Source organism: Pyrus communis, chromosome 12 (genome assembly GCF_041283825.1).
Source record: "Pyrus communis isolate YQ-2024b chromosome 12, ASM4128382v1, whole genome shotgun sequence".
Lineage (NCBI taxonomy): Eukaryota > Viridiplantae > Streptophyta > Magnoliopsida > Rosales > Rosaceae > Pyrus > Pyrus communis.
In genome coordinates this window covers 1,788,044-1,814,877 of record NC_142576.1, presented here as the reverse complement: position 1 = coordinate 1,814,877, position 26,834 = coordinate 1,788,044, and the positions used below count along the sequence as shown (strand labels likewise).

At 37.0% G+C, this 26,834-nt stretch overlaps 1 protein-coding gene, 1 long non-coding RNA gene and 5 other non-coding genes across 7 annotated transcripts; 5 read left to right on the top strand and 2 right to left on the bottom strand.

Annotated features, from left to right (window-relative positions):
- Positions 1-235: 235 nt before the first annotated feature.
- LOC148692134 (uncharacterized) lies at positions 236-3,047 on the bottom strand. Its single transcript, XR_015954058.1, has 3 exons — positions 2,703-3,047; positions 1,036-2,070; positions 236-878 (listed from the first exon to the last, which is right to left on the bottom strand). It is a non-coding gene; the product is annotated as an uncharacterized LOC148692134 (long non-coding RNA).
- Positions 3,048-13,377: 10,330 nt separating this feature from the next.
- Positions 13,378-13,539, top strand: LOC137746342 (U1 spliceosomal RNA). Its single transcript, XR_011069814.2, has one exon. It is a non-coding gene; the product is annotated as a U1 spliceosomal RNA (small nuclear RNA).
- A 4,287-nt stretch (positions 13,540-17,826) lies between these two features.
- Positions 17,827-17,988, top strand: LOC137746343 (U1 spliceosomal RNA). The gene has a single exon (XR_011069815.2). It is a non-coding gene; the product is annotated as a U1 spliceosomal RNA (small nuclear RNA).
- Positions 17,989-18,916: 928 nt separating this feature from the next.
- LOC137746346 (U1 spliceosomal RNA) lies at positions 18,917-19,075 on the top strand. Its single transcript, XR_011069818.2, has one exon. It is a non-coding gene; the product is annotated as a U1 spliceosomal RNA (small nuclear RNA).
- A 1,070-nt stretch (positions 19,076-20,145) lies between these two features.
- Positions 20,146-20,306, top strand: LOC137746341 (U1 spliceosomal RNA). Its single transcript, XR_011069813.2, has one exon. It is a non-coding gene; the product is annotated as a U1 spliceosomal RNA (small nuclear RNA).
- A 1,937-nt stretch (positions 20,307-22,243) lies between these two features.
- On the top strand, positions 22,244-22,405 carry LOC137746340 (U1 spliceosomal RNA). The gene has a single exon (XR_011069812.2). It is a non-coding gene; the product is annotated as a U1 spliceosomal RNA (small nuclear RNA).
- A 377-nt stretch (positions 22,406-22,782) lies between these two features.
- LOC137744767 (cysteine synthase) lies at positions 22,783-26,555 on the bottom strand. Its single transcript, XM_068484564.2, has 11 exons — positions 26,357-26,555; positions 25,863-25,917; positions 25,640-25,749; positions 25,416-25,473; positions 24,752-25,015; positions 24,533-24,670; positions 24,347-24,398; positions 24,092-24,171; positions 23,743-23,802; positions 23,504-23,584; positions 22,783-23,174 (listed from the first exon to the last, which is right to left on the bottom strand). Exons 2-11 carry the CDS (start codon positions 25,902-25,904, stop codon positions 23,082-23,084), a joined length of 978 nt encoding a protein of 325 aa, XP_068340665.2. The 5' UTR covers positions 25,905-25,917; positions 26,357-26,555; the 3' UTR covers positions 22,783-23,081.
- Positions 26,556-26,834: the final 279 nt, after the last annotated feature.

The following is a 26,834-nucleotide window of genomic DNA, read 5'->3' as shown; positions in this document are numbered from 1 at the left end:
TTTTTGGCCTAATCCTTCATTGGAGATGAATTTTATGTCAAAAAGGGCCATGTTTTAACCTATAACTTTTTGGCCGGCTTGGTTGAAGATGGCCTAAAACTCAAGAATAGGATCAACTAGAGGAGGCTATTTTTGATCCAGTTCCCTCCCTCTCCAGTTTCAATACTTGCTAAGCGTTCCTCAAGTTTTATTTTGATTAAGATTACGCCGGGCTGCAAATCTCTGAAAGCATATATTTGCACCAAAGAATTGGGAATTTGATTCCTATAGATTTCTCACCTGAGGTAACTGTTCTGATTACACAACAAAATCGATACAATGTAACTTTACACGACCCTGAAAACTGGAGGACCAAAAAATTCCTCACAAAACCACCTGTGAAAATACTAGTTAAACAAAAAGCTTTCGATCGTGGAGGCGAATTAAGACTGCTGTGTTCTTGGTGCGAATTCTTCTGGAACTTGACTGCTTAAAGAAGCTCTATCGAGACCCAGTTCCTTGGAGATCAGTCTAAATAAGACTGGCACAGACAGTCTCACTCTCGCTTCTCTGTTCAACAAAAGGATGAAAAAAGAACGAGCGACCGGTGAGCACAGTGGTCTACTTCAGCATAGATTATGAAGAATTCGATGTACACATGCACGTTTTAGAGTTATGTTTTTATTTTCCGACCATGCTATTAGTTTTATGAAGTCTGTTTCGGACACACTGCCTAGAGCGTCTTTTTCCAACGCCAATTTCCAACTCTCTTTTTGGCAACACTCATCCTTGCTTTCTCTCATCTTTTTCCTGTGTGAACTTGGAAGGGAAAACTCATTTTTGTACAATAAAAAGGTGCGCGGATCCAGGTAAACACTAGAAATAGCGCCCACGCGTTGCTGCGGCAGTACAAAACGTGTGAGTATAATTCATACAGATATTTAAAGAATGATGAAGTTTGAATCAAGGGTGTACAAGGGCTTGTGAAAATGATGGCATTCAAACAAAACTCTATATGAAAGTAAAGGAATAGAAAAAGAGAAATATGACACATACCATTTGTTTGGTGTTAACCGATGTGATTCAAGAATGTCTATTACGACAATAGAAATTGAGGATCAGAAAGAATTAGACAAAATCACATATTTGAAATCAAAGATCAAAGCTGAAATATTCATAAGGGAAAAAGTAAGCTTAAACATGATTTCATATGTGTGAACTCACTTTTTAAGATTCATTATTCATCCTATTACCAAATAGTTATTGGAAATGGTTTGAGTTATAAAACCTGACTCTTATCAAATAGCTGGGATCAAATCTCAAGAAAATTCATTCCCAGAAATCATTTCTACGCAAGAGTTGTTTCCATGCTTTTTCACCTGGGTTTTCATTTCGAGTTCAATTTTTTAAGTAAAAATTTATACCACCCGCATCTACAATGCTAAAAACTATGAACTCAACAGGAAGCCCTGGCTTTCATGGGTAAGAAATTCTTCAAATCAAAGCAAAAAAACTAAAGATAGTTACCTGAATTCAATAAAAATTAAAATATAATTACTCTTAAGCATGCTTTTTTTCAGGAATCATAAAAACTTGAAAATATCCCAAACAGTTTCTTACACCTCATGTATTCAACAGAGCTTGAATTTCTTAAGGGAAAACTTGAAATCATATACGTAAGAGTTGTGTTCCCTCCGACAGATAAAACTGAGAAAGGCAAAGCTTTCCAAAATCCTAATAACTTTACATATTATCTATTTCCCAACAAAATACATAGGTTCCAGCACTAACATCATAAAAACTTTTAAAATTGCAATCTAAACTAATGTTTTCTCTCTTCCTCTCCCTGTCCGTATTCCCTCTGTCACATAAAAGGCATAAACACAAAGCTTTCTAAAATTCCAACGACTCCTCTCATTTCTTCCTAAAAAATAAAAATCCATTTTTAATCCAACAATTATCAATGCATCCCCAAACTGGAAAAAAGTAGGATAGAAAACGTACCCAAAATATAACAGCAGCGTCACAGGTGCTTCGAAATAGTCACACCTTACTTTCTAACTCATTCGTATACTTGACTTTCTTTTCCTTCTACCTCAGACTCAGAGCAAATTGTGTATTAGTTAAAGCCCACAAAATCAAAATACTGGAAAGCCACAATATATAACCCAAGCATATAAGATTAAGAAAAAGCAGGCAAAAAATAGCTACACAGACCAAATGAAATCCACAAAACTAGGCCAAATGTAAACTGTAAAGATTTGCCACAACACAGAGACCAATTTCCCCTAGTTTAATTTTGATAAATGCAAAATGATCACAAATAATTTACTCAAAAATAGAAAAGCAAAAAGACCTAGAAACAACAAAATCAAAACCTCAAAATCAGAACAAAATGAAAAACAAAAATCGCAAACCACATAAGCAAAATTATCAAAAATAACAAGGACAAGGATTGTCTGCCCTCCCGTGCCCTCCTGTTTGTGTAGTCAAGGTTAAGCCACATCAACATTTTATATTACTATTCATTTTTGTCATATTATCTTTATTAAAAAAAACAATATAAAATGTTGACGTGGCTTAACCGTGACCACACAAAACAGGAGGGCTAGGAGGGCAGACAATCCTTGTCCAAATAAAAAATCAACATGCATTAAAGCCAACAATAATCGGCAAAAGCAAGGAAATCAATTAGGAAAAAAGGTTTTTATTTCGAAACTCACCAATTTGATCCTCTCAACAACGACCAATTGGAATCGGCAATGTGGAACACCGAATTTTGATAATTTAATCTCCAGGGTAGCAACCCAAGGAGCAGAACCAAGCCTCAGAAAATTGACTTCAGCCGGTTTCTATCCTTTGACACATGCGAACAAGGTCAGAATCAGAGAGGAAACACAAAACGAGAGACGGCAGTGGAATGGAAAACAAAAATTCACAGGATAAACTCGAAATAGAGAGTTGATCGACGATGGTTTCTATGGCTTGACAGGCACAGAGCAAGCCGTAATCGGCAAGGCACCACAAAGTGAGATCGACAAAGGGTAAGCTCGAGAAGAACATGAGAGATCTTGATCTGTGAGAAAGCAACAAAAAGCCAGAGAAAAACAGAGAAGACTCAGACCAAATAGAGCATGCATTGATGACAGACACGTGGAAGTAATGGCCAAAAGCGGCAATTTGCTGTGGCAAAAACTGAAGAGAAGAGAAACCAGAGAAAAAATAAAGGGCATTTCCGCCCTTTTACTATTACTGAACAGTGCTAAAACTCAACTGAGTTTTAGTATATATAATGTGATTTGGTTAACTCAGCTTTAGGTTTTGGTTGTTTTTTAAGTAAATGAATTATTATCTTTTACATTTACATTGAACACTTGATCCTATCCCATATATTTATATATATTTATCATCTATTCTTTATTGTGCGTAAATTTTTCTATATATATGTATATGCATATGACTTACTTATGTATACTATAATTATGTGCTGAGACATTTGGTACCAAAACTTATGTACCGATGCAATTGTACCGAAACATATATATTGATACATTTGTACCGAAACTTATGTACCGATACAATTGTATCGAAATTTATGTAGTGATACATTTGTTTTGATACCAAATGTATCAGTATATAAGTTTCGGTACAAATGTATCAGTATATAAGTTTCGGTACCAAATGTATAATTTTTTCACTACCATTTTTTTAGATTACTTTTAATATATGATAGAAGCATTTGAAGCAAACAAGGAAGAAATAGATCAAGCATTTCTCGTATTAAAGTAATAATTCTATACATACACTCTATTATCTATATCTATATATATATATATATATATATATATATATATATGTATGTATGTATGTATGTATGTATGTATGTAACAAAAGAGCTTCCAGTAGCTGCAACCAAAGAAAATAAAAAAGAGAAGAGCTTTAGAAATGATAGAAAAATAGTGTTAACTATTCAAGCACCTGTTAAATATCAAAGTTTTGTAATGACAGGATCCACTTCATAGCAGGTATCTCGCTTTATTGAAGCAAAATTATGATATGTAAAAGACTATTGTATTGATTATTTATTTGTCACATATATTCTTATAGAGTGATGCTATTCACACTTCTTTTTAATTAATTCTCACACACATCTCTTAAATTTCGGTCGTTGGATCAAATAAATTGAAGTAGATAAAAGAACAAAAACTATGAAGAAGCATTTGAGAGATAAAAAAGAATGTGTGGATAGTATCGTCTCTCTTAGATATCTCATTGTTTATCATTCATTTGCTCCAAATTACAATTGTCTAATACGATAGATACATGGTCAATAAGGAAAACCCTTTCATCTTGATTTTGGTACAGTAACACATAATCCTTATTAGAAAGAGCTTGTATAATTATGTAATTTAACTAAAAACCATATTGTTTACTCAAAAGTATGAGTATATAATTAATAAATCTTTGAGTTGGGATGATGCCATGGCCTAATGGCGATTAATATCAAATTTGGACCACTAATCCATTATCTGCGAAAATGGTTTAGGGTTGCGTACGCTATAAGACACGTTTAACCTACTTTTAAGGAAGCAAAACCCTAATTCAGAAGCTCCTCCTTTTCATTCCAAAGCAAAAGGTTTTTCTTTTCATGGTAAATAGAGCCACATGAGGCCCCAAATACAGCACAAACGTGTGCAAACCAGATCCTGCCCAAATAGTGATACGACAAAAAACATTCAGAGTTCCGTATCAATAGCGAACTTCGTAATGAGAGAAAGCTTCCTTGAGTCGTTGTCCAAGCATGAACTGCGCACCCACCAGTTTTCTAATGGTGGAAAGTTCTCTCGCCGCTCCCCAACTGCTGTTTATTGAGCTCAAAGTGGATGAGAGAGAGACTTTTCTATGCTATGGTCTTCTTAATTGCCTAGTCTCGGTTTTCTCTATATAATACCCCTTAATCCACTTCTTATTGTTAGACGAAGTCAGTGCCAACGTGTAATCACCGAAACTTGAAGAGTCTCCATTCAGTTCAAACTTCCCCCCCCCCCCCCAACAAACCAACATGCCGCCACTTCTTATATCCCCCCTCCCAAAACCACCACCACCACTTGTGATTTCACAATCTCTCTTCCCCCCTCCCAAAACATAGATGGAAACCTATGATGCATAGACACGGACACGGACCTTGAGTTGCTTCCTTAGCTCTAATAGTTCGGGGGGCAATTTTTGGGCGCAAAGCGTCTCCATTCAGTTCAAACTCCCCCCCCCCCCCAACAAACTAACACGCTGCCACTTCTTATATCCTCCTCCCAAAACCACCACCACCACCACTTGTGATTTCACAATCTCTCTTCCCCCTTCCAAAACATAGATGGAAAGTTGGAAACAAAGCCGCTCACTGTTCTTTACAAAGGCAACACCTATTTTTTCAATATCACTGCCGAACAAGTTCCTATTCTTCCCCTTTTATCTAGAAATAATGAGTTATAAGGGCCAAAATCTAAAGCACCCAGTGGCAAAGTTGTTAAGGCGCAAAGAGGAGCGGCCGTCCCTCTTTTTGCCAGAAAATAAGCCCAAAAATCCTAGTTTGTTGTGATGCTGCCCCTCTGGCCCTGGTCTTGCTGGAATCTGCAGACTACAGTTTTTCGTTGCTGCTGCGTGCAACTTTATTTTTTTTGTAAAATCCAGGCCGATACCACGTCAAAATGTATTGGGGATCCTAGTCACATGACGAAAATACACCCATTATATATTTTGTACCAAAACTTATGTATCGATACATTCGTACCGAAACTTATGTACCAGTGCAATTGTAGCGAAACTTATGTACTGATACATTCGTACCAAAATATATGTACTGATGCATTCGTACCGAAACTTATGTACCAATGCATTCATACCGAAACTTATGTACCACTGCATTCGTACCAAAACTTATGTACCAATACATTCGTGCTGAAATTTATGTACCGATGCAAACGTACCGAAACCTATGTATGTACTACAGTCATGTTCCGAGACATTTTGTACCAAAACTTACGTACTGATGCAAGTGTACCGAACCTTATGTACTGATACATTCGTACCGAAATTTATGTACTGATGCAATCGTACCGAAACTTATTGAATTAGTTGTTATTGATTAATTGAATTATTATTGAATTAGTTAAATTATTAGTATATGATATGATTATTGATTTTTTTTTTATCAGAATATGATTATTGATTAATTGAATTATTATTGAATTAGTTGTTATTCATAGTACACTTTAGGGGTGCAACTCAGGCAGGTTAGAAGATCAACCCAACCCTAACTCAATTTTTACAATTTGGGTTGGGTTTTAATTGGGTTCATTCAGATTTGGGTTTAATCGGATTCGGGTTTACTTGGGTTGGTTTCGGATTCGAGATTCCCAACCCATCACATCTTTTTGAAAAAATGTCAATATGATGCAGGAATGATGTGATATGTGTGATATAGATTAGATTGTTTAAAGATGCATGCGCAAATCTTGGATCACGGGTTGGATGCTTCAAAAGTTTTAGAGTGGATAATGGTTGCTATGGCCTACTATTCGCCTTTTCATTCCAAAGCAAAAGGTTTTTCTTTTCTTGGGGTGATATTCTTCAATACCCCTTACTCCACTTCTTATTGTTAGACGAAGTCAGTGCCAACACTTGAGGAGTCTCCATTCAGTTCAAACTCCACCCCACCCCCCTCCACTGGCCGGCCCCAACCAACCCACACGCCGCATACCTGTTTTTGCACACAGGCAAATATTGCATTGGGGGGTTGATCGTATGAGACTTCTTTTCGTATTCTAAACCACGTGGGTTTTTACAATCTTGCCACCGAAGTGCTATAAATACCCCCACCTCCCATTCCAACTTTATATACCGACACCAATTCGTTGACAAGAACTCATAAAATCAGTCAATCTCTCTCACTCACTTAGGAGCAAAAGTTCACTTGGGTTTCTCTAGCACTTCTTTGGGTATGTTTTGTGACCAAACCACCACCACCACCCAAATCACAAAACATAAATGGAAACAAAGCCGTTCACCGTTCTTTACGAAGGCAACACCTTTGTTTTCAATATCATTACCGAACAGGTTTCTCTTCTTTCCCTTTTATCTAGAAATAATGAGTTGTAAGTAGAGGCAGATCTATTACCTTCTGCAAAATAGAAGGAGAAAGAAGATGACTCTTTTTCTTTCAAATTACTTGGCCAAAACGAGACCGTTTTGAGCCAAACCATTAAAAAAAATGGAAAGCGTGCATTTTTTTATTGTGATTGGACATCCGGTCACATCTCTTTGGTTTAAACTCCACGTGAGGTTTACACACTGGGACTCTTCCAACCAGTTAAAAACTTTAAACTTACCCCCCCCCCCCCTTTATGCTTATTGATGATTGCTGCCCAGTGGGCCTATAATCTTTGTTGTGCAGGCTGATAATATATTAGAAGAACTTCACCACCACCAGCATATGCAACAATTGCAGCAGTTGGTTAATCGGGTTGGGTCGGGTTGGGTTGGGTTGGACAAATGATCAACCCAACCCAATCAATGCATGAGTTGAAATCGGATTAGGTTCGGGCGGGTTATAACTATAAAAAAACCTGTTTTGTTCAGGTTTAAAATCAGGTTGAACATGAGCGGGTTCGGATTCGCCCAACCCAAATTACACCCCTAATGAGCGGGTTCGGGTGGACTCAACCCAAGTTGCACCCCTAATCCCAACCGATCACAACATCTTTTTGAAAAAACTTCAATATGATGCAGGAATGATGTGATATGTGTGAAAAAACTAGTTTTTCCTTCCAATTACCAAAATCTGTTGTCATGTCGAGTTTGTTAACTGCTCTACAAGTTCTAGCTTCTGGGGTAGAATTTCTTAATTTCACCAAGGATTCACGGTAAACATGGCATGGGATTATGAACAATTCAACAGAGCAATACTACTACGTGAATTATGAACAATTCAATTGAGCTAGCATGAAAAAATATAATATTAATTAATGAATTATACATATAAACGGAAACCTATTCTCCTCCCAGCTTTTCGAATCAAGTTGTAAATGCACCAGGACCATAAGCAAAAGAATTAGGTGTTGTATCTTTCTCTTGTAAAATACATCGACATTAATACCCCATTTAATGTATGCTGAGTAGTTGGTCTGCACAGCTGATATAGTTCGCGTCCGAGGGAATATCTGCCGTCCTCCTTGATTTTCCCGAAACCTTTTTGTTTCGTAGAAGTTCTGAACTCAAATTAGACAGTCCTTATTGACATTACCATAAGAATTTATGGACCGCGGAACTTCGGATAATCCTCCACGATTCGCAGCTAGAGCTGGGTTAGTACATCTAATTTTCCTTTACTTTCCTTTTTCTTATTTGTTATCATCTTTTTAGCTTTTTTTTTTTTTTTTTTTTAATTTTTTTTTTTTTTTTTTTTTGCATCTATTCTTCTCTGAAACCTTTTCATTCATGCACGGTCAGTTCGGTGAAAGTCTACTGGCCTTTGCATTCAATCACAAGCCGATTGTAAACCATAAGGGAAATAGTACACAATCTTGTGAGCATACGTCTTGTGCGAGGTACCGGGTGATATCTATAATAAGAAAGTGAGTAAGGCTGTGTGTTTGTGAGTGAGAGAGAGAGAGAGAGAAGTGGTCCAGCATCCTCTCCAGGATGTGGATCCTCCTGACCAACCCATTTGGACTGTTCAAAATTAATCGAACGGCTAAACATGAAGACTTTCTAAAAATTATAATAATTGCAACCGTTTGATTAAATTTGAACGGTCCAGATGGGCTGTGACGACCAACAGAAGATGTGTGAACAAGTTGTTCGTCATCATTGATTACGCATGTGGTTACGTCATCATCACAAGGCAAACTATTTCTTGACTTGTTCTACAATATTAGTCAAAATATTTTCTGAAAATCTTGAAAAGATTCCAAAATGATTTATTGACAACAGGATTAATGATACATGCACAATCCGGAGAATTGAAACATCTTAATAACTAGAGAGAAAGAAAGCAAATTTTAAAAACATTTTCAAGATAATCATCTCATGAAATGATCCAAGCCGTCCAATGCATAAAAAAATTACAAAAAGCAAGTCCAACTTTTTAAAACGAATCAAGAGTGTTTCCATCAAATTTTACAACCTGATAATATGGTATCATACACTCTAGGACCTTTTTTCTCTCTCTATATAGTTACGTAATAAAACGATACTATAAAAAATGGTGTTTAAATCCTCCTTTAAATAATATGATTAGTCCAAATCATTTCTTTAAATATTCTTGTTAGTCCAAACTCTCCTTCAAATATTCCGGATACTTCACAGCAAAGTGAAGTCACTTAGTTGATAATTAGCCTATTGTACGATGTTTTCACATGACATGAAACATCGCCAGCAATGATTATAACTTGTTTGTATTTGATAAATAATGAACGACATCAATATTGTTTACTATCTAAAAGGATTTAGTTGTCTATATTTTTTTGGGACCTACCCTTTTAAACTTTGCCCCTCCCCTCAACAATTCCTAACTTCACCACTGAAAGCACCCTTTTATTAATTAACTAATTTTTTGTTTAATTAGTTCGTACTTAGTTTCTAATTGATTGGGTTTTGTTGTGCAGGCTGATAATATATTAGACAAACTTCACCACCAGCAGCAGTTGGAGGAGTGGCTGCAGCACCAGCACGAGTACCAGTACCAGCCCCAGCACCAGCAGCGTCGAAGGGCGTCAAATGTCAATGGAAAAGTCTATGGAGAAAGTCAAAAATAGGTAAATTCATGATTAAAAATTGTCCAAAATAAATAGTAAATGTGAAAATAATAACGCGCTTTTGGTTTTGGATAAGATTACAGGTTCCAAGGAAATTAGGAACTTAATCGTGAACAATCCGCCCAATGATTTTGAGGATCAAAGGGAGCAGTGGACGTGGCTATGCGAGTTTTTTTTTTAATTTTTTATGAGTATTTTTCAAAAGACAATTAATTACTTGTTTTTTTGTTTATTGCAGAGTACAATTACTTTAATTAAATATTGTGTTTACTATTTGAATATTAAATATGTTAATTATTTTAAATTTTTTTCTAATTTTATCCAACGAACCATTCTGTCGGTTAACTTTCACCAAACCGACGAAATTGGATAGAGCATTAATTACTAATTTTGTGTTACCAACCCGACGACAAAGTTTGTCATATAAAAATTGTTTAATCGACGAATTGTTGTTGATCAGATCACACATAATTTAATGAAATTTAAAACAAGTGTTCACACGAGAACCAAAATTTTGTTGATTAAACTTCTTTCCGTCGGGTAAACCTCGGTCAACGCATGTTTGCCCGGTAGATTGTCGTTGCAAATTTCGTCGAGTAAATAGAAGTAGTGATCTAATAAATGCCCCTTTCGTTATTGGATTAAAGCTGATGTTTGAATGTTAGAAAGTGATATTTCGTCTCGGTCCAGGACTCGAAGAGCTTTAGGAGCTTTATGTTCATAAGGTTGGAACCGAGTTTGATGAGTTCATTAGGATAGCAAGAATACACGTTCGAGATTTTGAAATTACTTATAGCAGATATGGAGGCATACGAAGATTAATATCTTATAAACTACATGTTTTGATTGCTAAGATCATTGCTGAATTTTTTTGCAAGAAACCTGATCTAAATTCACATTTAAAAGAATTTTTATGCTCTTTGAACAAGAATTTTGCTTGTAGAACTCCTGCACTTTGCAGTAATGTCTGCAAGAATCTGTCAGCCAAAAGGCTCAAGATAAACAATAGTTTGTGTTCTCCTAGAAACTCCACTGTTAGTTATCCGATGTGTACTTGGAACTAATAAGGTGGAAGATCTTTAGGTGGAGGCCCCTTCACGTGTAGTGAATTTTTAAATCTAACACGTGGACAATACAATAGGATGACGTGGAATACGTGTAACCATTTGGCTTCACACGTGGGACAACCTGCTCTGTACCAAAACTTACATACTTATACATTTGTACTAAAACTTATGCACCGATGCAATTGCACCGAAACTTATGTACCAATAAATTGTACCAAAGCTTATGTGTCCATACACTCGTACCGAAACTTATGTCCTGATGCATTTGTACCGAAACTTATGTGCCGATGCAATTGTACCACTACATTCATACCGAAACTTATGTACCAATACATTCATGCCGAAACTTATGTACCAATGCAATCTTACCGAAACTTATGTGCCGATACATTCGTATCGAAACTTTGTACCAATGCAATCATACCAAAACTTATGTACCAATGCAATCTACCGATACTTATGTACCAACTCAATCGTACCGAAACTTACGTGATGATACTTCTGAACCTATGAGGTTTTTTTTTAATATAAAATTGTTTTTGTATTGCTGTTGATTTTTTTAAGGGGCTTTTGGATATAGGTCCAAAAACATAGGTAATTTTTGGGACTGAGTCCAGTTATCCAATTACATATTTTGAATCAATTTTGCCCCTTGAGATAAAAATATTTAAATTCTTTAATTTTTTATCATTTATTCAGTTTTTAAATTTTGAATATTTAAATACTCAAACCAAAATATTATCTAGTAACCACCTACTATTTATGAAGAAAACAAAACCGATATAATCTAGTAACTACCTACTTATTGTATGGAAAGAAAAATGCTTTATACCTACAAAGCAGATATAATCTACTTGCAAAACAAAAATAAACTACCTATTGTATTGGAAGAAAAATGTTGGGATCCTACATGGCGGAATATAGAAATATAAATATGATATAATATACCTCCCTTAAAGGAACGAATTTGGAGGGAAGAACACAAAAATATCACCCATGAAAAGAAGAGACAAAAAAGAGAGGATTGATAAAGGGAATTGTTTGGAAGAAGGAAAAAAGGAGGGATGAAACGGACTGGGGGTTGAGGTGATTATATGGCTATAACTAATCCTACAATTAAGGGAATCCTGTAATTAAGAGATTTTGTGTATTTACAACAATTCGTAAGTCTAAGGGGTAAATATGGTATAAACCACAAATAAGCATACGTGGAATCTCAATTATTGGACCTATTTCAATGAAGTAGACTAATTCTACTAATGGCTCACAAAATTGGATCTATATCAAGTTATCCCTTTTTTTAATTATAAGAAATTAAATTTTAATAAGTATTATCTATTTATATGGTTGAAGCATAATAAAATACATTAAGTATAGACAAGTAGACAATTTCGGATGGTAGGTTATAAATAATAAATGTGCTGTAAATACTTAAACATGGTAAGTTTTAATAATAAGAACTTAAATTAGATTTATAAAACCATTTAGATTAAAATCTAAAAAGAATCATATTTAACTCATAAAATCTAAAAGCCCCCATCTCTTTTCCCTCTAACTCTTTTCTCTCTTATCTGCAACAACACAGAGAAATCACTCTCACTCGTCATCTCCTCCTCCGAGCTCCACCAGGCCATTCCAAATCACCATCTCGCCTTTCTCTTTTCTTTGGACCAAGAAAAATCAAGGATGGGGCTTCGAGTTCAACACTAAACCGGGGAACCCTCGTATTCGAACCAAGGACAAATCTCTCTCTCACATGTATCAATGGTTAAAAATCACCTACATACAGTTAGAAATCACGAAGATGCATGTAGGTTGCATTTTTAGAGAGAGAGAGAGAGAGAGAGAGAGAGAGAGAGAGAGAGAGAGAGAGAGAGAGAAGGGTTTTTTTATTTTGAAAGGAGGAATGGATTGGTGTGCAATTAATTAATAGTTAATGGTCATTGCATATTGTGTTTTACAAAGTGGGCTTTTTTTTTTAATTTGTGTTTTGTAAAAGGGGCTATTCTAGTTAAAGTGCGCAAAATATTAAGTGGTCACCATTACCTGTAAGCGTTCAAGAGATCAGTTTTGATGTGGCAAATAATGTATAAAATCAATATACAATGAGATAAATTTACCAAATATAAAGAACGATAACTCTAAACCCCAACCCTAACTAGAGGTTTAGAAACTTACATCACAAGTAATCTGGCGGTTACAATCTCTTGCCACATCATGTGGTATGGTTGGTTGGTTGCATGGGCGTATACAAGGGTCCCTTGGGATCCTATTGTTCAATCAAACTCACAAAAGCATGATACCCCTATATTTTGATCCCGACCCAAGACTGTAGGCAAACCATTAAAAGGGGGACTTTGCGTCCTAAGACCCTACATGCATTGCACATTTGTATCTCTTTCCATTTTTGCGAACAAAGCTCAAACAATAGTAGTGGCAGTGGATCCCACATCGACTAACTAACGTCAAAGGAGTCAGGCAGGATGGGTATAAATTGAAAAGGATGGCCAATGTGAAACATACTTACCTGGACAGGGTCTATGGGCGATCAAGAAGGCTTATGGCCTAGGTTGGTGACCTTCATTGCACTCTGAAGGGGTGCTTGCCTATGGTCTCCTCAACGTAGGAGAGCCAATGTCATAATTTGTTGCCGTGGGGGCTTGCGTTCGCGCAGCCCCTACCCAATTTTAAGTTTAGTTTATAAATGGTCAAAACGTTAATGTTGGGAATCCAAATATAAGTTGTGTTGTGTTATTGGTTTATTTTAAGTTTAGTTGTTTATAAATGGTCAAAACATTAATGTTGTGAACCCATATATAAGTTTCGTTGTTGTGTTATTGGTTTAGAATGCTGTCGAAAACTGTGGTTGTTACTGGTCACAACTGTTATATTGGCATGTTTTTGGTTTGGAATGTTATGTAGGCCCAGAATGCTGTCGAAAACTATGGTTGTTACTGGTCACGAATGTTATATTGGCATGTTTTTGGTTCAGAAGGTTATGTAGGCCCGTCTAGGCTAGTATTTCTCGGTCTCTTCATTTTGGTAGAGGAGATATGTGGAAGGGTCCGAAATGATATGTTGGCATCTCAGGGCCTAGGCCTCGATCTATTCATTTTGGTGGATATATATGAAATAAGATTTGTGAAGATAACACTAACTCAAAACAGGGGTCGTATTATTGATCTAATATGTCATGGAGTCGCCATGATGTGTAGGGAACACCGAGTGAGATAGCACAAAGCACTCCTTATATCTTTTGCATTAGTAGGGCGACCCCAACTACAATGGAATTGTATCAAACCTCAAAACACTATATTTGGTGCACAAAATGCAAAAACCTTAATTTTGATTGAAATGTTGACTCGGTGTAACGTGTAAGTGTTGAATTTAGGAAGGGATGTTTATTTGTTCTGCTGAAGCTACCAACAAGATGGCCTACACGAATCACAACTTTTGCTCAATCAAAAAATCTTAAATTGGAATTGCATGGAATTCGACAACATTCAGTCAAATTTCAAGTTTTCTGCATCGAGCCTAATGGAATCGAAGAGCGCAGTAGACAGATAACGCTCTCCAAAGCTGGGGAACACAACCTGTACAGACAACAAAGGAAAGCAGAGATGTTGGTGGACTTGGATTGGGAGAAATGCAGCCCAGTAAGGTTCTATTTCAACTCGGAAAAGGCATTTGGACTTACAACAATGAGTTTCCCAGCATTTTCTTGCCTCTTTGCCAACTTTATAGCAGCTTCTGCGGCAGCACCAGATGAAATCCCCACCTACAAATTATTTGCAACGAGAGAAATCTCACATTCCGAAATTCTTTATCAGAAAATCATGGTGAGTAAAAAAATCATAGAATCATCATGATTGTAAAAGTGGTTCCAACTAATCGCTATCGTACCAGAAGACCTTCTTTTCGAGCAAGTAGCTAAGAAGTGTTGATAGCTTCTTGGCTGGATACCTAAGCGGAAACATGAGCATTCGTTAAAAGGAATTTCAAAATCGTATGGACAATGTACTTGCTGTTATAACGAATGCATGCAAGTATCGGAAACAGTTAGAAACATTTTGTTTGACAAAGTAAAATCAATCTGTCAGGACAAGAATTTGAACTGTCCGTGAAAGATCATCTGTTATCATTTCTAAAACGTTAAAAACCACGCTGATTGCTGAAAAATATGATCGACTATAATAATGGTAAAACTAACCACTGAAAAATGCAACAAGGACTTGTGCAAGCAGATAATGTCACATCTAAAATGTAAAGATTTCAAGACTTACTTGAATAACTTCGTCGAGAAGGCTAACATCCACAACTTTGGGTATGAAACCGGCACCAATTCCTTGGATCAGATGTATCCCCTTGAAGCATGTGCATATTATGTATCCAGATATGCAAACGTCAATATATGAGGAAGAAATCTCAAATACTGTGAAATAGTAACTCACCTGGTGTGCCACCATTCAAGACAGCACTTTCGGCTGGCTCTACACCGTAAACCTAGACATAAACAAAACAAATCATAAGACTACACCACGTAAGTTGTGATAGACTTTTCTCTTTACAAACGCGTATAACAAATGTATATATGAAAATCACAGAACGCAACCTTGATGTCGGAATTTTTCTCTTTTAGGAACTTCCCTGCACCAGTTACTGTCCCTCCAGTCCCTATCCCTGCAACTAGAGCATCAACTTTCCCTCCCGAGTCTCTCCATATCTCCAGGCCAGTGGTTTCGTAGTGAATCTACACTAACGATAAGAAAATGATTCTTACGCTCTCAAACAAATCTAGCCATGTCATGGTTACTGCAAAAAGTACCTTCGGATTTGCAGGATTTTCAAATTGGCAAAGCATATGACTATTAGGTGTGTTACTCAGCAACTCCTCGGCCTTATCAAAAACTCCCTTAATACCCTTGGCAGGATCTGTTATGTACTCCTCAGCTCCAAAAGCTCCTTCTTTCGAGACTCACTATGGATGGCATGCTTAGCTTGAGCTTGTAACCCTTGCTAGCAGCAAGGAACGCTAATCCAATGCCGGTGTTTCCACTCGTGGGCTCAACGAGGACAGTCTTTGGCGAATCAGTGCCCATGAATCATATAAACAACCAAGGGAAGTATGTTAGTTAAAACACTCCACATCTGGGATTATATTTTCATATTTTCTATCGAAAAATCTATAGGCTGCCGCAAGAATATAAAATGTAAAAGCCATCCAACCACAGCAGTAAGCACAATGGTGTTTCAATCCAACCTCCCCTGGTGTAATCAGACCTTTATCCCCTGCGTCCTTGATCATACTATACACAATTCTGCATAGTAAAATTTGAGACGGACTCCACATCCCTTGCTAAATTGTTTTCGTAGTAGAAAAACAAAACGAAGATTCTAGGGAAAAATAAGAAAGAACATGCCTGTCCTTCACACTAGAGCAGGGTTCCATTGTCTCTAGCTTGGCAGCAATTCGAGCTACACAACCATCCACAACATTATTGAGATACAACATCGGGGTATTGCCGATTAACTACATAAATCACGTAACAGAACGAAAAGAAAACATATTGTAAGACACGTTAAAATCTACAAAAACTGAAATGAAAACGAGGTAAAGAATCGTCGGAAGCTAAAGAATCTCAGAGAAATATTTACTTCGGCGACATCTTTCCTGATTGCACAGTTGCCCTCCATGTTATCTTTCCAGGCTGCAATTAAGCTGATAAAGAAGTGGAAGAGTGAAAGAACTTGTAAACAAGAAGATTGGCAAAAGAGATCACCAAAGTCTTACTTGCATACCAAGTAATTGCTGATAAAATATTGTAAATTTTATATAATATTTTGTAGCAGTTTTTCAAATTTTCAACCACATTCAATACAAAATTTAAGCTGGGAAAGAAAACCCAAATATTTGACAATCAAACAAGGAGAACCAAAGTCTAACATTGCAACCTCATCGCAGTTTGGGATTAATAAATAAATAAATAATGATGATGATGATGATTATAATTTAAAAAAAAAAAAAAAAAAAAAACAATCGTTGATTTCCAAATATTGTTTCTGAGAGATACGGGAACTCTTTTGCTTTAACTTTCTATTCTATTTTAGTCAAACAGAGCTTTGCACGCTTGTCATTCTTTTTGCACTATTGACAGGGCAAATTCTTGAGTGTAACCGTGATATATATTATCGAAGAGTAACAACTTAGTGAAACATGATGATATATATTATTTACATGAACATGGTTTGTAGCTTGTTTTCTCTTGGTTATAAGAGCGTTTGTAGCCCTCGGATTCTAATGTGAATTACTTGCCAACACAGCTTGTACAAGAAACAAATGAATGGAAAAAGTTCATGGAGTGTTGGGTTGAGAACATTGCAGTTGATAACAATTACAAGCTAAGTTTAGGCACAGAAAGCGTATAAGCTAATGGGTCGGTACAAAATTAGACTTCCAACTGTTTATGGGTACAACCATTTACAATATAAATGGATGATTATAGGTATTTGCCGTTGGTACAAACGGGTACTCATTTAACTCTCTTTTGCTTTTGCGTTCTCTTTCCTCTCGACTAACGGGAATATTGAAAACCCTGACACAAACACGAGGTTTGACTTTTAATTTTTTATCAGTGTAGTCTTAATTAAACTAATCCTTCATGCAACTTACATTTTCTCATAATAACAATAAATTAATTGTTCTGGTGTTCTGATTAGTGATTAATTATTATGGGTTCATAACTTGATTATAGTAAACAAACACGAGCTGAACTCATATATACATACATGTGTGTGTGTGCGCGCGCTCCTATATGTTCTTGCTGTCTATATAGTGGTTGCTAAGTACGAATCCAATTAGTTTTGCCCATCCCTAGGTGTCATTAGTAAGCATGTCCCACATCGATAAACTAAGGTCAAAGGAATCAGGCCGGACTGGGATAAATAAGAAACGATGAGCATGAAGAGAAGTACTTACCTGGACAGGGTCTAAGGGCGATCAAGAAGGCTCAAGGCCTGGGTTGGTGACCTTCATTGCACTCCGAAGGGGTGCCTGCCTATGGTCTCCTCAACGTAGGAGAGCCAATGTCAAAATTTGTTGCTGTTGGGGCTTGCGTTCGCGCAGCCCCTACCCAATCTCAAGTAAAATAGTTTGTTAATCTAAAGGTAACAGTTGTTGACGCAATTTAAAGCCTTTGTCTTTTCTGAACAGATATTATAAAACCCTAGGATCTTACTTCACCTAATCCAATTCCCTGTTTAGCCAAATTATATAGCGTATTCATTGATGTTCTAGTGGTATGATGATGTTAGGGATTTAAGTGGAATGAGTTAATGACGTTCCAAACCAAAGCCATGTAAACTATTAAGTCCAATCTGTTCCATGGAAGTCTCTCTAACTAAGCCAAAAGTAATAGTGATTGTACCGATAACTTAGATTAGCAAAACCAATCGCCTCCTTTTTTATTCTTAGTATGTGTTGGAAAGTGACTGAATTTTTCCGTAGAATGATAAATGTACCAAATTTAGTTTTTATATATTTTGATTCTAATCCCTGGGTATTCCCTAGCCACTTGCAATATAGAATAATTGTCAATTTTTTGTTATTGCAGATCTTTTTATTTATTCAAACTATAATTTAATTAAAATTCAAAACACAGAGATGATAATTTGAACTTAGATACAAAGTGGAGAATAACAATGATCTAACGAACCTAGTTAAACCGAGGTTAACAAAACGCAGGCTTTGGTATGCAAAACACTAGGGTATTGTGGAATTAAAAACATGGGTGGAAGGGGGAGCTATCAAAAATTAATGGTGCGACTTTATTATTTTGGTTTGCAGCCTTTGGTGTTGATGCTCACGTTGATCTAATACGTTTTTTTTTTTTTTTTTTTTTTTGGACAAGCGTTTATCTAACAGGTTTTATTTTAGCTAAAAATGGTAAGTTCTCCCTTGCAAGCTTCGGTTTTTGTGTGGATTCGTCCCACATTGACCAAGGACAGAAAGCGGAGGGAAGTGAGGAGGTATAAATAAGAAATGCAGGAGGCGGCTACAACTTACATACCTGGACGGGGTCGAATGGGTGATCAATTAGGCCCATGGCCTAGGTGGGTGGCCCCCATTGCACTTTGGAGGTGCACTTGCCTAACATCTCCCTAGAGGAGACTGTACGTCGTAATTTGTGGCAGTGGGGCCTGTGTACGCGCGGCCCCTCTAAAATTCTGTTTTCAAATTTTTTATTTATATTGCTGGTTGATTTTTCTTTATAAATAGTAAATTTCATAAAATGCAACGCTAATTCGTCATGTGGACCCATCTCACCTGTTAAATTTAGCATTTATTTAATGGGTATATTCGTTGACAGATGAACCCAATCATCCGTAACTAATGTATCATTTTGGGTATGTCCGCGAAACTCCTTGGTTCCATAACTCCATTGTGACACATCAATTCATCATGTGTAAAGAAATTAAAGTCATTATACATAACATCGTATTATCGAATAAAAAAATGTTAAAATAAATCCGTAGCATACAATTTATCATTAGTAGTCATACTATACGGTCTATGCAAGTCTATAATTAGGAGTCATACTTTGAAAGGCATGTTCTATGCCATTTGCCAATTCTCTTCTAATTTTGTTATCTATTAATCGATTGGAGAAAAGACTTAATTTTCTTCTAAATGTATTCCTCTCACTGTAATAAATTACAAAATAAAAAGACACGGACATAGCCTGAAACTCGGGTTGAATTGAATGAACCATATAAATACTCGTGTTTCTTGTATGCTTGCACAATTTTACTTCTTGACTGCACTAATCCAATTTTTATCACGTTCATTTGCAAACATGCATTTTAAAGAAAACCAATATCGATATTTCATATTGTTCGAATTGGCCAACTTTGCACTCAAATCATGCTGTAACAAAAATAATTAAGCTCTAAATCTTGCACATAGATGATAGACCACGAGAGGAAGTATTGTTACATGAGAGCTCTGTGCAACTCTTTATTAGATTTCATCTTGGTGATTCTATGAAGGCTTATTAATTTGTATCCCATATTATAATCCAATGGGGTCTCCCAGCTTGTGAAAGTTGAGTGCATATATCCCACACACTTATCACATATAGGACTTGTCAGGATAGTCAATGGGATGCGAGAAAGATCCCTGAAAAGTAAGCAACTTAATGGACAAGATGCGCACGAGTCCCACATCGGCTAGAGTAAAGCAAGAGAAGAGAGAAGGTGCTATAAAATGAAGTGAGAAGCAACGTAGCAACATACTTACCTGGACGGGGTCAATGAGCGATCATGAAGGCTCATGGCCTAGGTTGGTGACCTTCATTGCACTTAGAAGGGGTGCCAGCTTAAGGTCTCCCCAAGTGGGAGAGCCTACGTCATAATTTATTGCACTGGGGGCTTGCGTTCGCGCAGCCCCTGCAAATGTATATAAGATTTCAACTTTGACTGATCGGGAATTTAAAAAAATTTCAGCCGAGGAATAATATTGAATGTGAATTGTGTTCTTATATGTCAGATTTCTACTGGACTTATCGGGAATTTTTGAAATTTTCAACAAAGGAATAATTCTGAATATGAACTGTGTTCATGATTTTGCGTGGCAACCAGGGAAAAGAGGTGACACGAACGTTTTTTCAAGGTGGGTGTGGGGTTGGCATCGGGTGGTTTGGTTTGGTTCGAGGTGGATTTCAGTTTTATTTTTCGTCCCGTTATTCAAGAGTCGGCATTATTGAAACCAACCCACCCAATGAATTCAGCAAACCAACCCACCCAAGCATTGTTTAGGTGGGGTTGTGTTAGGGCCTCTTCCACAAGTTGAGCCTATTGCTTTCTCTTTCATTTTTGCGTGATTACAAGTGACAAATTCAAGGCCAATGTTATATTTAGACCTAAATTTAGTGGATTGGTGTTGTTTTGAATCCTTCCGTGTTGCATACCATTAAAATTTCATCATTCATAAAGTACAAGTTCGTTCAAGAGTTGTTGAATTGTATATGTTTGTCTACTAATTACCTTATTATAGCATATAGGTCATCCTATGCCCATACATAACACTAATCAAAGATGATAACCTATCATTCTACAAAACCTCTTATCGGTTGCATTGGTTAGTAGACCCTGCATCATGGCTCAGGATCAGAGACCTTCATATTAAAGTGCGGCTTTTAACCACACGGTCTTGATAGGTCGGTGATTTTTAATCATAGGCGTTGCATGGGATTACAGTACTCGGAGGAGAGCAAGAGGCCATCAAGCAAGGAACAACAACTCCAAGAACCGACCCAAGTATCCGACCTTCACTAAGACATACGGTGGGATGGGTTCATGTTTGAATGAAGGAATTGAATCCACAGCTATTGAATTAGTTGTTGGCATATCAACTCATGTGCACTCATAAGTTACTGGGCCCTTGAATCATGGTAGAACGCCCCAGTTAGGGGGCCCCAAAATTGGAATGCGGGAGAAAGAATGGAAAGATAAATGGATGGGGAATCCCCCTATGTGTTAGGAGCCAAAAAACGGAAAAATATTTGTGTGAAAGCATGAGAGCCCCAAGCCTATGTAATAATATTATAGGAGTTTTAACGAAAAGCCCGCGGTATTATTCACTATAACGAAAAATCACATTTTTACATTAAAAAGTCAATCCTAGTATTATTCACTTTATCCTTATCGTTAAAACTCAAAGTTTTCAAGTCATTTTCATTAGTTTTCCTTAATATTAACCCTTGGAAGATAGTTTCCTTAATTTCCCATTCAGTGAGTCTAGCCAACGTCATAAGATGTTGTCGTGGGGGCCTCCGTTTGGGAAAAGGATCCGGCGAGTGGTTTGGTTCGAGTTGTAAGATGTTGTCACTGGCTTCCATTCTTCTTCCTTTGGATTTCGTACATCAAGGAGAAAGCTAGCAACTTTTCAACCTTAATATGTTACTTGTATATATGCTCGATAATATGTTACTTGTAACTCCAACACTCATCATTTTACATAAAAATCTATGGGATGAGATTCTCTCCCCTCGAAATCTTCTCACTTCCTCTCTCAGTATGTCTCTCGTTATAGAAGTAGCTTAGTTATAACCGTTCAAATAAAGGGGAGCTGAAGGGGAGGGTAATTTGGAGGAGAAAGAATCCTCCTCCAAAATGTAATCCTGCAGGCTGTTTCTCTCGGGGACTAAGCTTGGAATGGCAGAGCACGAGCATCATCATTGGCAATTTTTGCAGCATTTTATTCGGTTGTTATCTTTAACCCTATTTACAATATTTGTAGCTTCAACATTCAAGTCCCACATCGGAAATACGTCCAAAGCGAAGGGGCGAGGCTGAAGCATAAAAGAGGAATGTGAGGCACGAGGCAACATACTTACCTGGACGGGGTCTATGGGCGATCAAGAAGGCTCATGGCCTAGGTTGGTGACCTCCATTGCACTTAGGAGGGGTGCCTGCCTATGGTCTCCTCAACGTAGGAGAGCCAACGTCATAATTTGTTGCACTGGGGGCCTGCGTTCGCGCGGCCCCTGTCAAACTGTAGTTCTAAACTTGTGTTCATAAGGTTGTCGCTAAATCCCAAAATCGTGTGTTCCTTAAAATTCATTTTCAATAAATTAACGAGGGACCGATGAATTGGCTGTCGGATGACATAAATTAACCATGGTAGTACTACCCTTTATTATTAGCCAATTTCTTTTTATTTAGATTCAAACTTGGACCTTAAATTCGGATGTGAATTTGGATCAAGGAAAGCAGATTCAAACTTAGGTGCAAATAGATTAAGGGAAAGTAGGTTCGGATTTGAACTTAGGTGCAAAAGAACAGGGAAAGTAGGTTCGGATTTGAACTTAGGTGCAAAAGAACAAGCACGCTGCCTGCCTAACCCAGCCCAACCCAACCATCTATAATTTGCTAATTTTGCTTCATTTGATGCTATCATACAACCATCCTTGCTGTTAATTGCAATGAATTTATAAGAGAGAATGCAGTAAAGTTTCTTAAACTAGTCAGCCATACAAGTCCTGTTCCCTAAATTACATTACAAGCAACAAAGCCAGCACACTATTCTTCACAGCAATTTATTGGGTCACTCATGTCAAGAAGCGAAAGCACTCAAAGCAGGAACACGATGCAACTTGATGATCGCGAGATCTTCCTCGCACAGCATGAAATTTGTACAACTCCTTTGAAGAAGCTGGGGAACATATCAGGGCTCAAACACCATGCTCTCGGCCTCCCGCTTCACAGATTCAAACAACACGGAGGATAGATAACGCTCTCCGAAGCTGGGGAAGACCACCTGCAGACATTTTGGAAACAAAAAGTAGTTAGACCCTATTAGCAGAGTGATCCAGTCTATACGGAATGTGCTATTCCTGTCAATTTGTGCAAACTATGCAGGAATTTAAGTTCGCCACTAATTCAGCGAAGAACAGGAGAAAAATGTCTATAAACACGCTTAGAACCAAGCACGATTGTACAACGTCTAACTATTGTTTGGAAATGAATAATGCCTTCTTTTTCGGGTATATACCTGAGAACTACTGAGAACCACTTAAACAAGAAGCCAACTAGTTCGACACATTATTGAAAATCCATTGCAGTAGATAAATATTAAATAGCACTTACAACAATGAGCTTTCCAGCATTTTCTGCCCTCTTTGCAATTTCAATTGCCGCTGCAGCAGCACCACCAGATGATATTCCTACCTGCAATACAAGTTAAACATAAATTATTATAGAAGATGGAACTACGGAAGAAACCAAAGTAAACCAGAATACTGAGATTGTTGTAAAATTGAGGACACATGTAAACAGCATGCTAAACGAACCAAGGGACATCCTTTCCTTTATGGTTTTGGACTTACCAGCAAACCTTCTTTCAATGCAAGAAGCTTTGCAGTTTCTATAGCCACTTCACTTGTTACCTGCAAAGCCATAGAAGGATGAGTTTCAGTCTTGGCTCTCAACTATAATCGACGTCATGCAATGAAATTCAAAATGTGCATTTGCAACCAGGATTATTTAACTCTTTCCAGTATTTTCATGAGCATACTTATCGCTTCTTTCACATTTTAAATTGGGATGTTTTCCCATTTTATGCAACTTCTTATATCAGCCAAAAAGTCACTTGAAAAAGACCAATCGTTACAAAATGAATAACCACAATACCATATGTTTTCAGTGAGGAATTGTAAATTAAGTTTTAAGGCTCACTTGAATAACTTCGTCAATCAGGTTGACATCTAAAACTCCAGGGATGAAGCCAGCACCAATTCCTTGGATCTTGTGAGGGCCTAAGATATAAGAAGTCAACTGATCATAAAACTGAGAAAAGGATAACGTGAGAAGAAAATGCGCACTTTTTCAAGAATTAAACTCTAAATAAAGAGCCAGCAGCCCAAGTCAAAAGGCCCAACATTTTATGATTAAACACTTTGCGATTGTGACAAGGAGGTCATCATGACTCACCGGGCTTCCCTCCAGACAAAACAGCACTTTCAACTGGTTCTACACCATAGAGCTAGGCGTGCGAAAGGCAAGGGAGCAAGCGGGCAGTTAGAAATATGAGAAATAATGATATCCGAAGAATAAACAGCACTTAAACATTGAATAATTGCTACCCTCTACATTATACTGTGCAAAGAAAGGACTAACCTTAATGTCCGGATTTTGTTCTTTGAGGTACTTCCCAACACCTGTTATCGTACCTCCTGTCCCTATCCCAGACACAAAGGCATCAACTTTTCCACCAGAGCCTTTCCAGATTTCTGGTCCAGTAGTTTCATAATGCACCTAAAGAGAAAAGAAAAGACTTTTGATCAATCTATTCAGACAAAAAGTCATAAATTAACAAAAAATGATATGAGCTTTCACCTTTGGGTTGGCAGGGTTTTCGAATTGCTGAAGCATATAAGCATTGGGTGTCTTTGCCACTATTTCTTCAGCCTTTTGAACAGCCCCTTTCATGCCTCTGGCTGGATCTGTGAGGACAAGTTCTGCCCCAAATCCTCGAAGAATGGTTCTTCTTTCAAGACTCATTGAAGCAGGCATGGTGATTATTAGTTTGTAACCCTTAGCAGCTGCCATGAATGCCAATCCTATGCCAGTATTGCCACTTGTAGGCTCAATCAGGACACTCTACAACATGATACAAGAACTTGTCAAATCAAAAGTTTCTCATTTACCTTATTAACTACAGAAACCGAATATGGAATGGAACAATAGTAGGCTGTGAGAATGTAGTGAAAATTACCAATCATTATAATCGTTTATTTACTACACGGAGAAAGACAGGAAGAGATGAGAAGAAACAGCACAAGTCAATATAGAGATGAATTTCATATGATTGATTGATATCTGAACCAAATTGTCGACTGATAGTGGACATCATAGGAACTGACTGTATGCAGAAAAAGGCCTTAAACTACGAAATCGGATAACGATCAATAACAGAGATTTCTATAAAGGCTTCAAAGGCACCACATGGAATCAGAAAACCCAATTCACTTGTCTAGATAAGTAAGACATGAATACTAACCTCGCCGGGCGTAATGAGACCTTTCTCCTCAGCATCTTTAATCATACTATATCCGATCCTACAAAGAACAATCAAATTAATTAGAAATAAAATCATAAGTTTTCATACAAGTCCAACTTCAGAACAATCAGACTAAAGAAAGCACACGCTCGTGACAAATTATCCCAATCAAACAACTGCGGACTGTGCAGTTGATAAATATTCGGATCAGAACTAGTTAGTACCTATCTTTGACACTAGAGCATGGCTCCATCATCTCCAGCTTTGCAGCAATCTTTGCTACACAGCCATCTACCACACGGTTGAGATACACCAACGGTGTTTGACCGATCAACTGCAAACATTCACAACGAGTAAACAAATCCGATCAGCTAAATACCAGATAATGTTCAGTCACTAAAACGCCAAAAGGGTATGAAACTGAAATGGGAATGGGATACGACTTACTTCAGTGACGTCTTTCGCAATCCCGGACTTCTCCTCCACCATTTTTACCAGATATCTGTTTAAACAATGAAGAATTGAAACTTTCAACAAACAAAAAATAAAAAATCCAAATCATTCAGCTTCAAAGTAGCAACAAAAATAAATATCAAGTTTTTTTACGGCAATCTTTTATGACTTTGAACTGTAAGTGATTTGATTTCTTTTGTTTCCTTTCATTTCTGGAGACTTAACAGTCCAAAGTTTTAACCTTTTCATTTTCCTCCATTTTTCTCAGCAACCAAACAGATTAAGACTTCACATTAAACAACCAACAACCCCAATAACCATTTCCATAATCCATGATCATGATACTACAATCAACCGAAAAATAAAATTGGGTATTTCGATTGAAAAAAAGAAAAAAATCACAACATATCAAATCATGCAGGAAGAGTAACAATGCTAAGATTTTTATGAAAATTTTGACAGAAACGAAATGGAAGAGAGAAGCTTACCAGGTTGAAAAGGCTGAGACTTTGAAAAAAAGATGAGCAGGCAAAAAGTTTATGTGAGGTTGTGAGGTTGTGAGAGCAAATGACAAAAAGGAAAAGAGTTGCGGATATTTAAAGAAATCTTTGTTGGCGTCACGTCCGTCTGACTTTTTTTGATAATTTCCGGATTTCGTTGTCATCGCCGGCTTCTTCTTGGCAATTCATTGAAAAACAAAAAAAATTGTTGGAAAATAAAAGGTATGTTAAAAAGTTTCATATTTACTGACCAGAAAATGAAATAAAATCATATATTATTTGCTGGTGCTAAATTGGAAATGCCGTTTTCTATGTTTTATTTTTAAAACTGCTGAAAGCGTTTTTTGCGAAAATAATTTCATAACTAATTTTTAACAAAAAAGCAAGCAAATCTTGAAACGTAATTGATATTTTTGTGGGAAGCATTTCAAGCGCTATTGAATCCAAGAATTTTTATTTAAAAGCA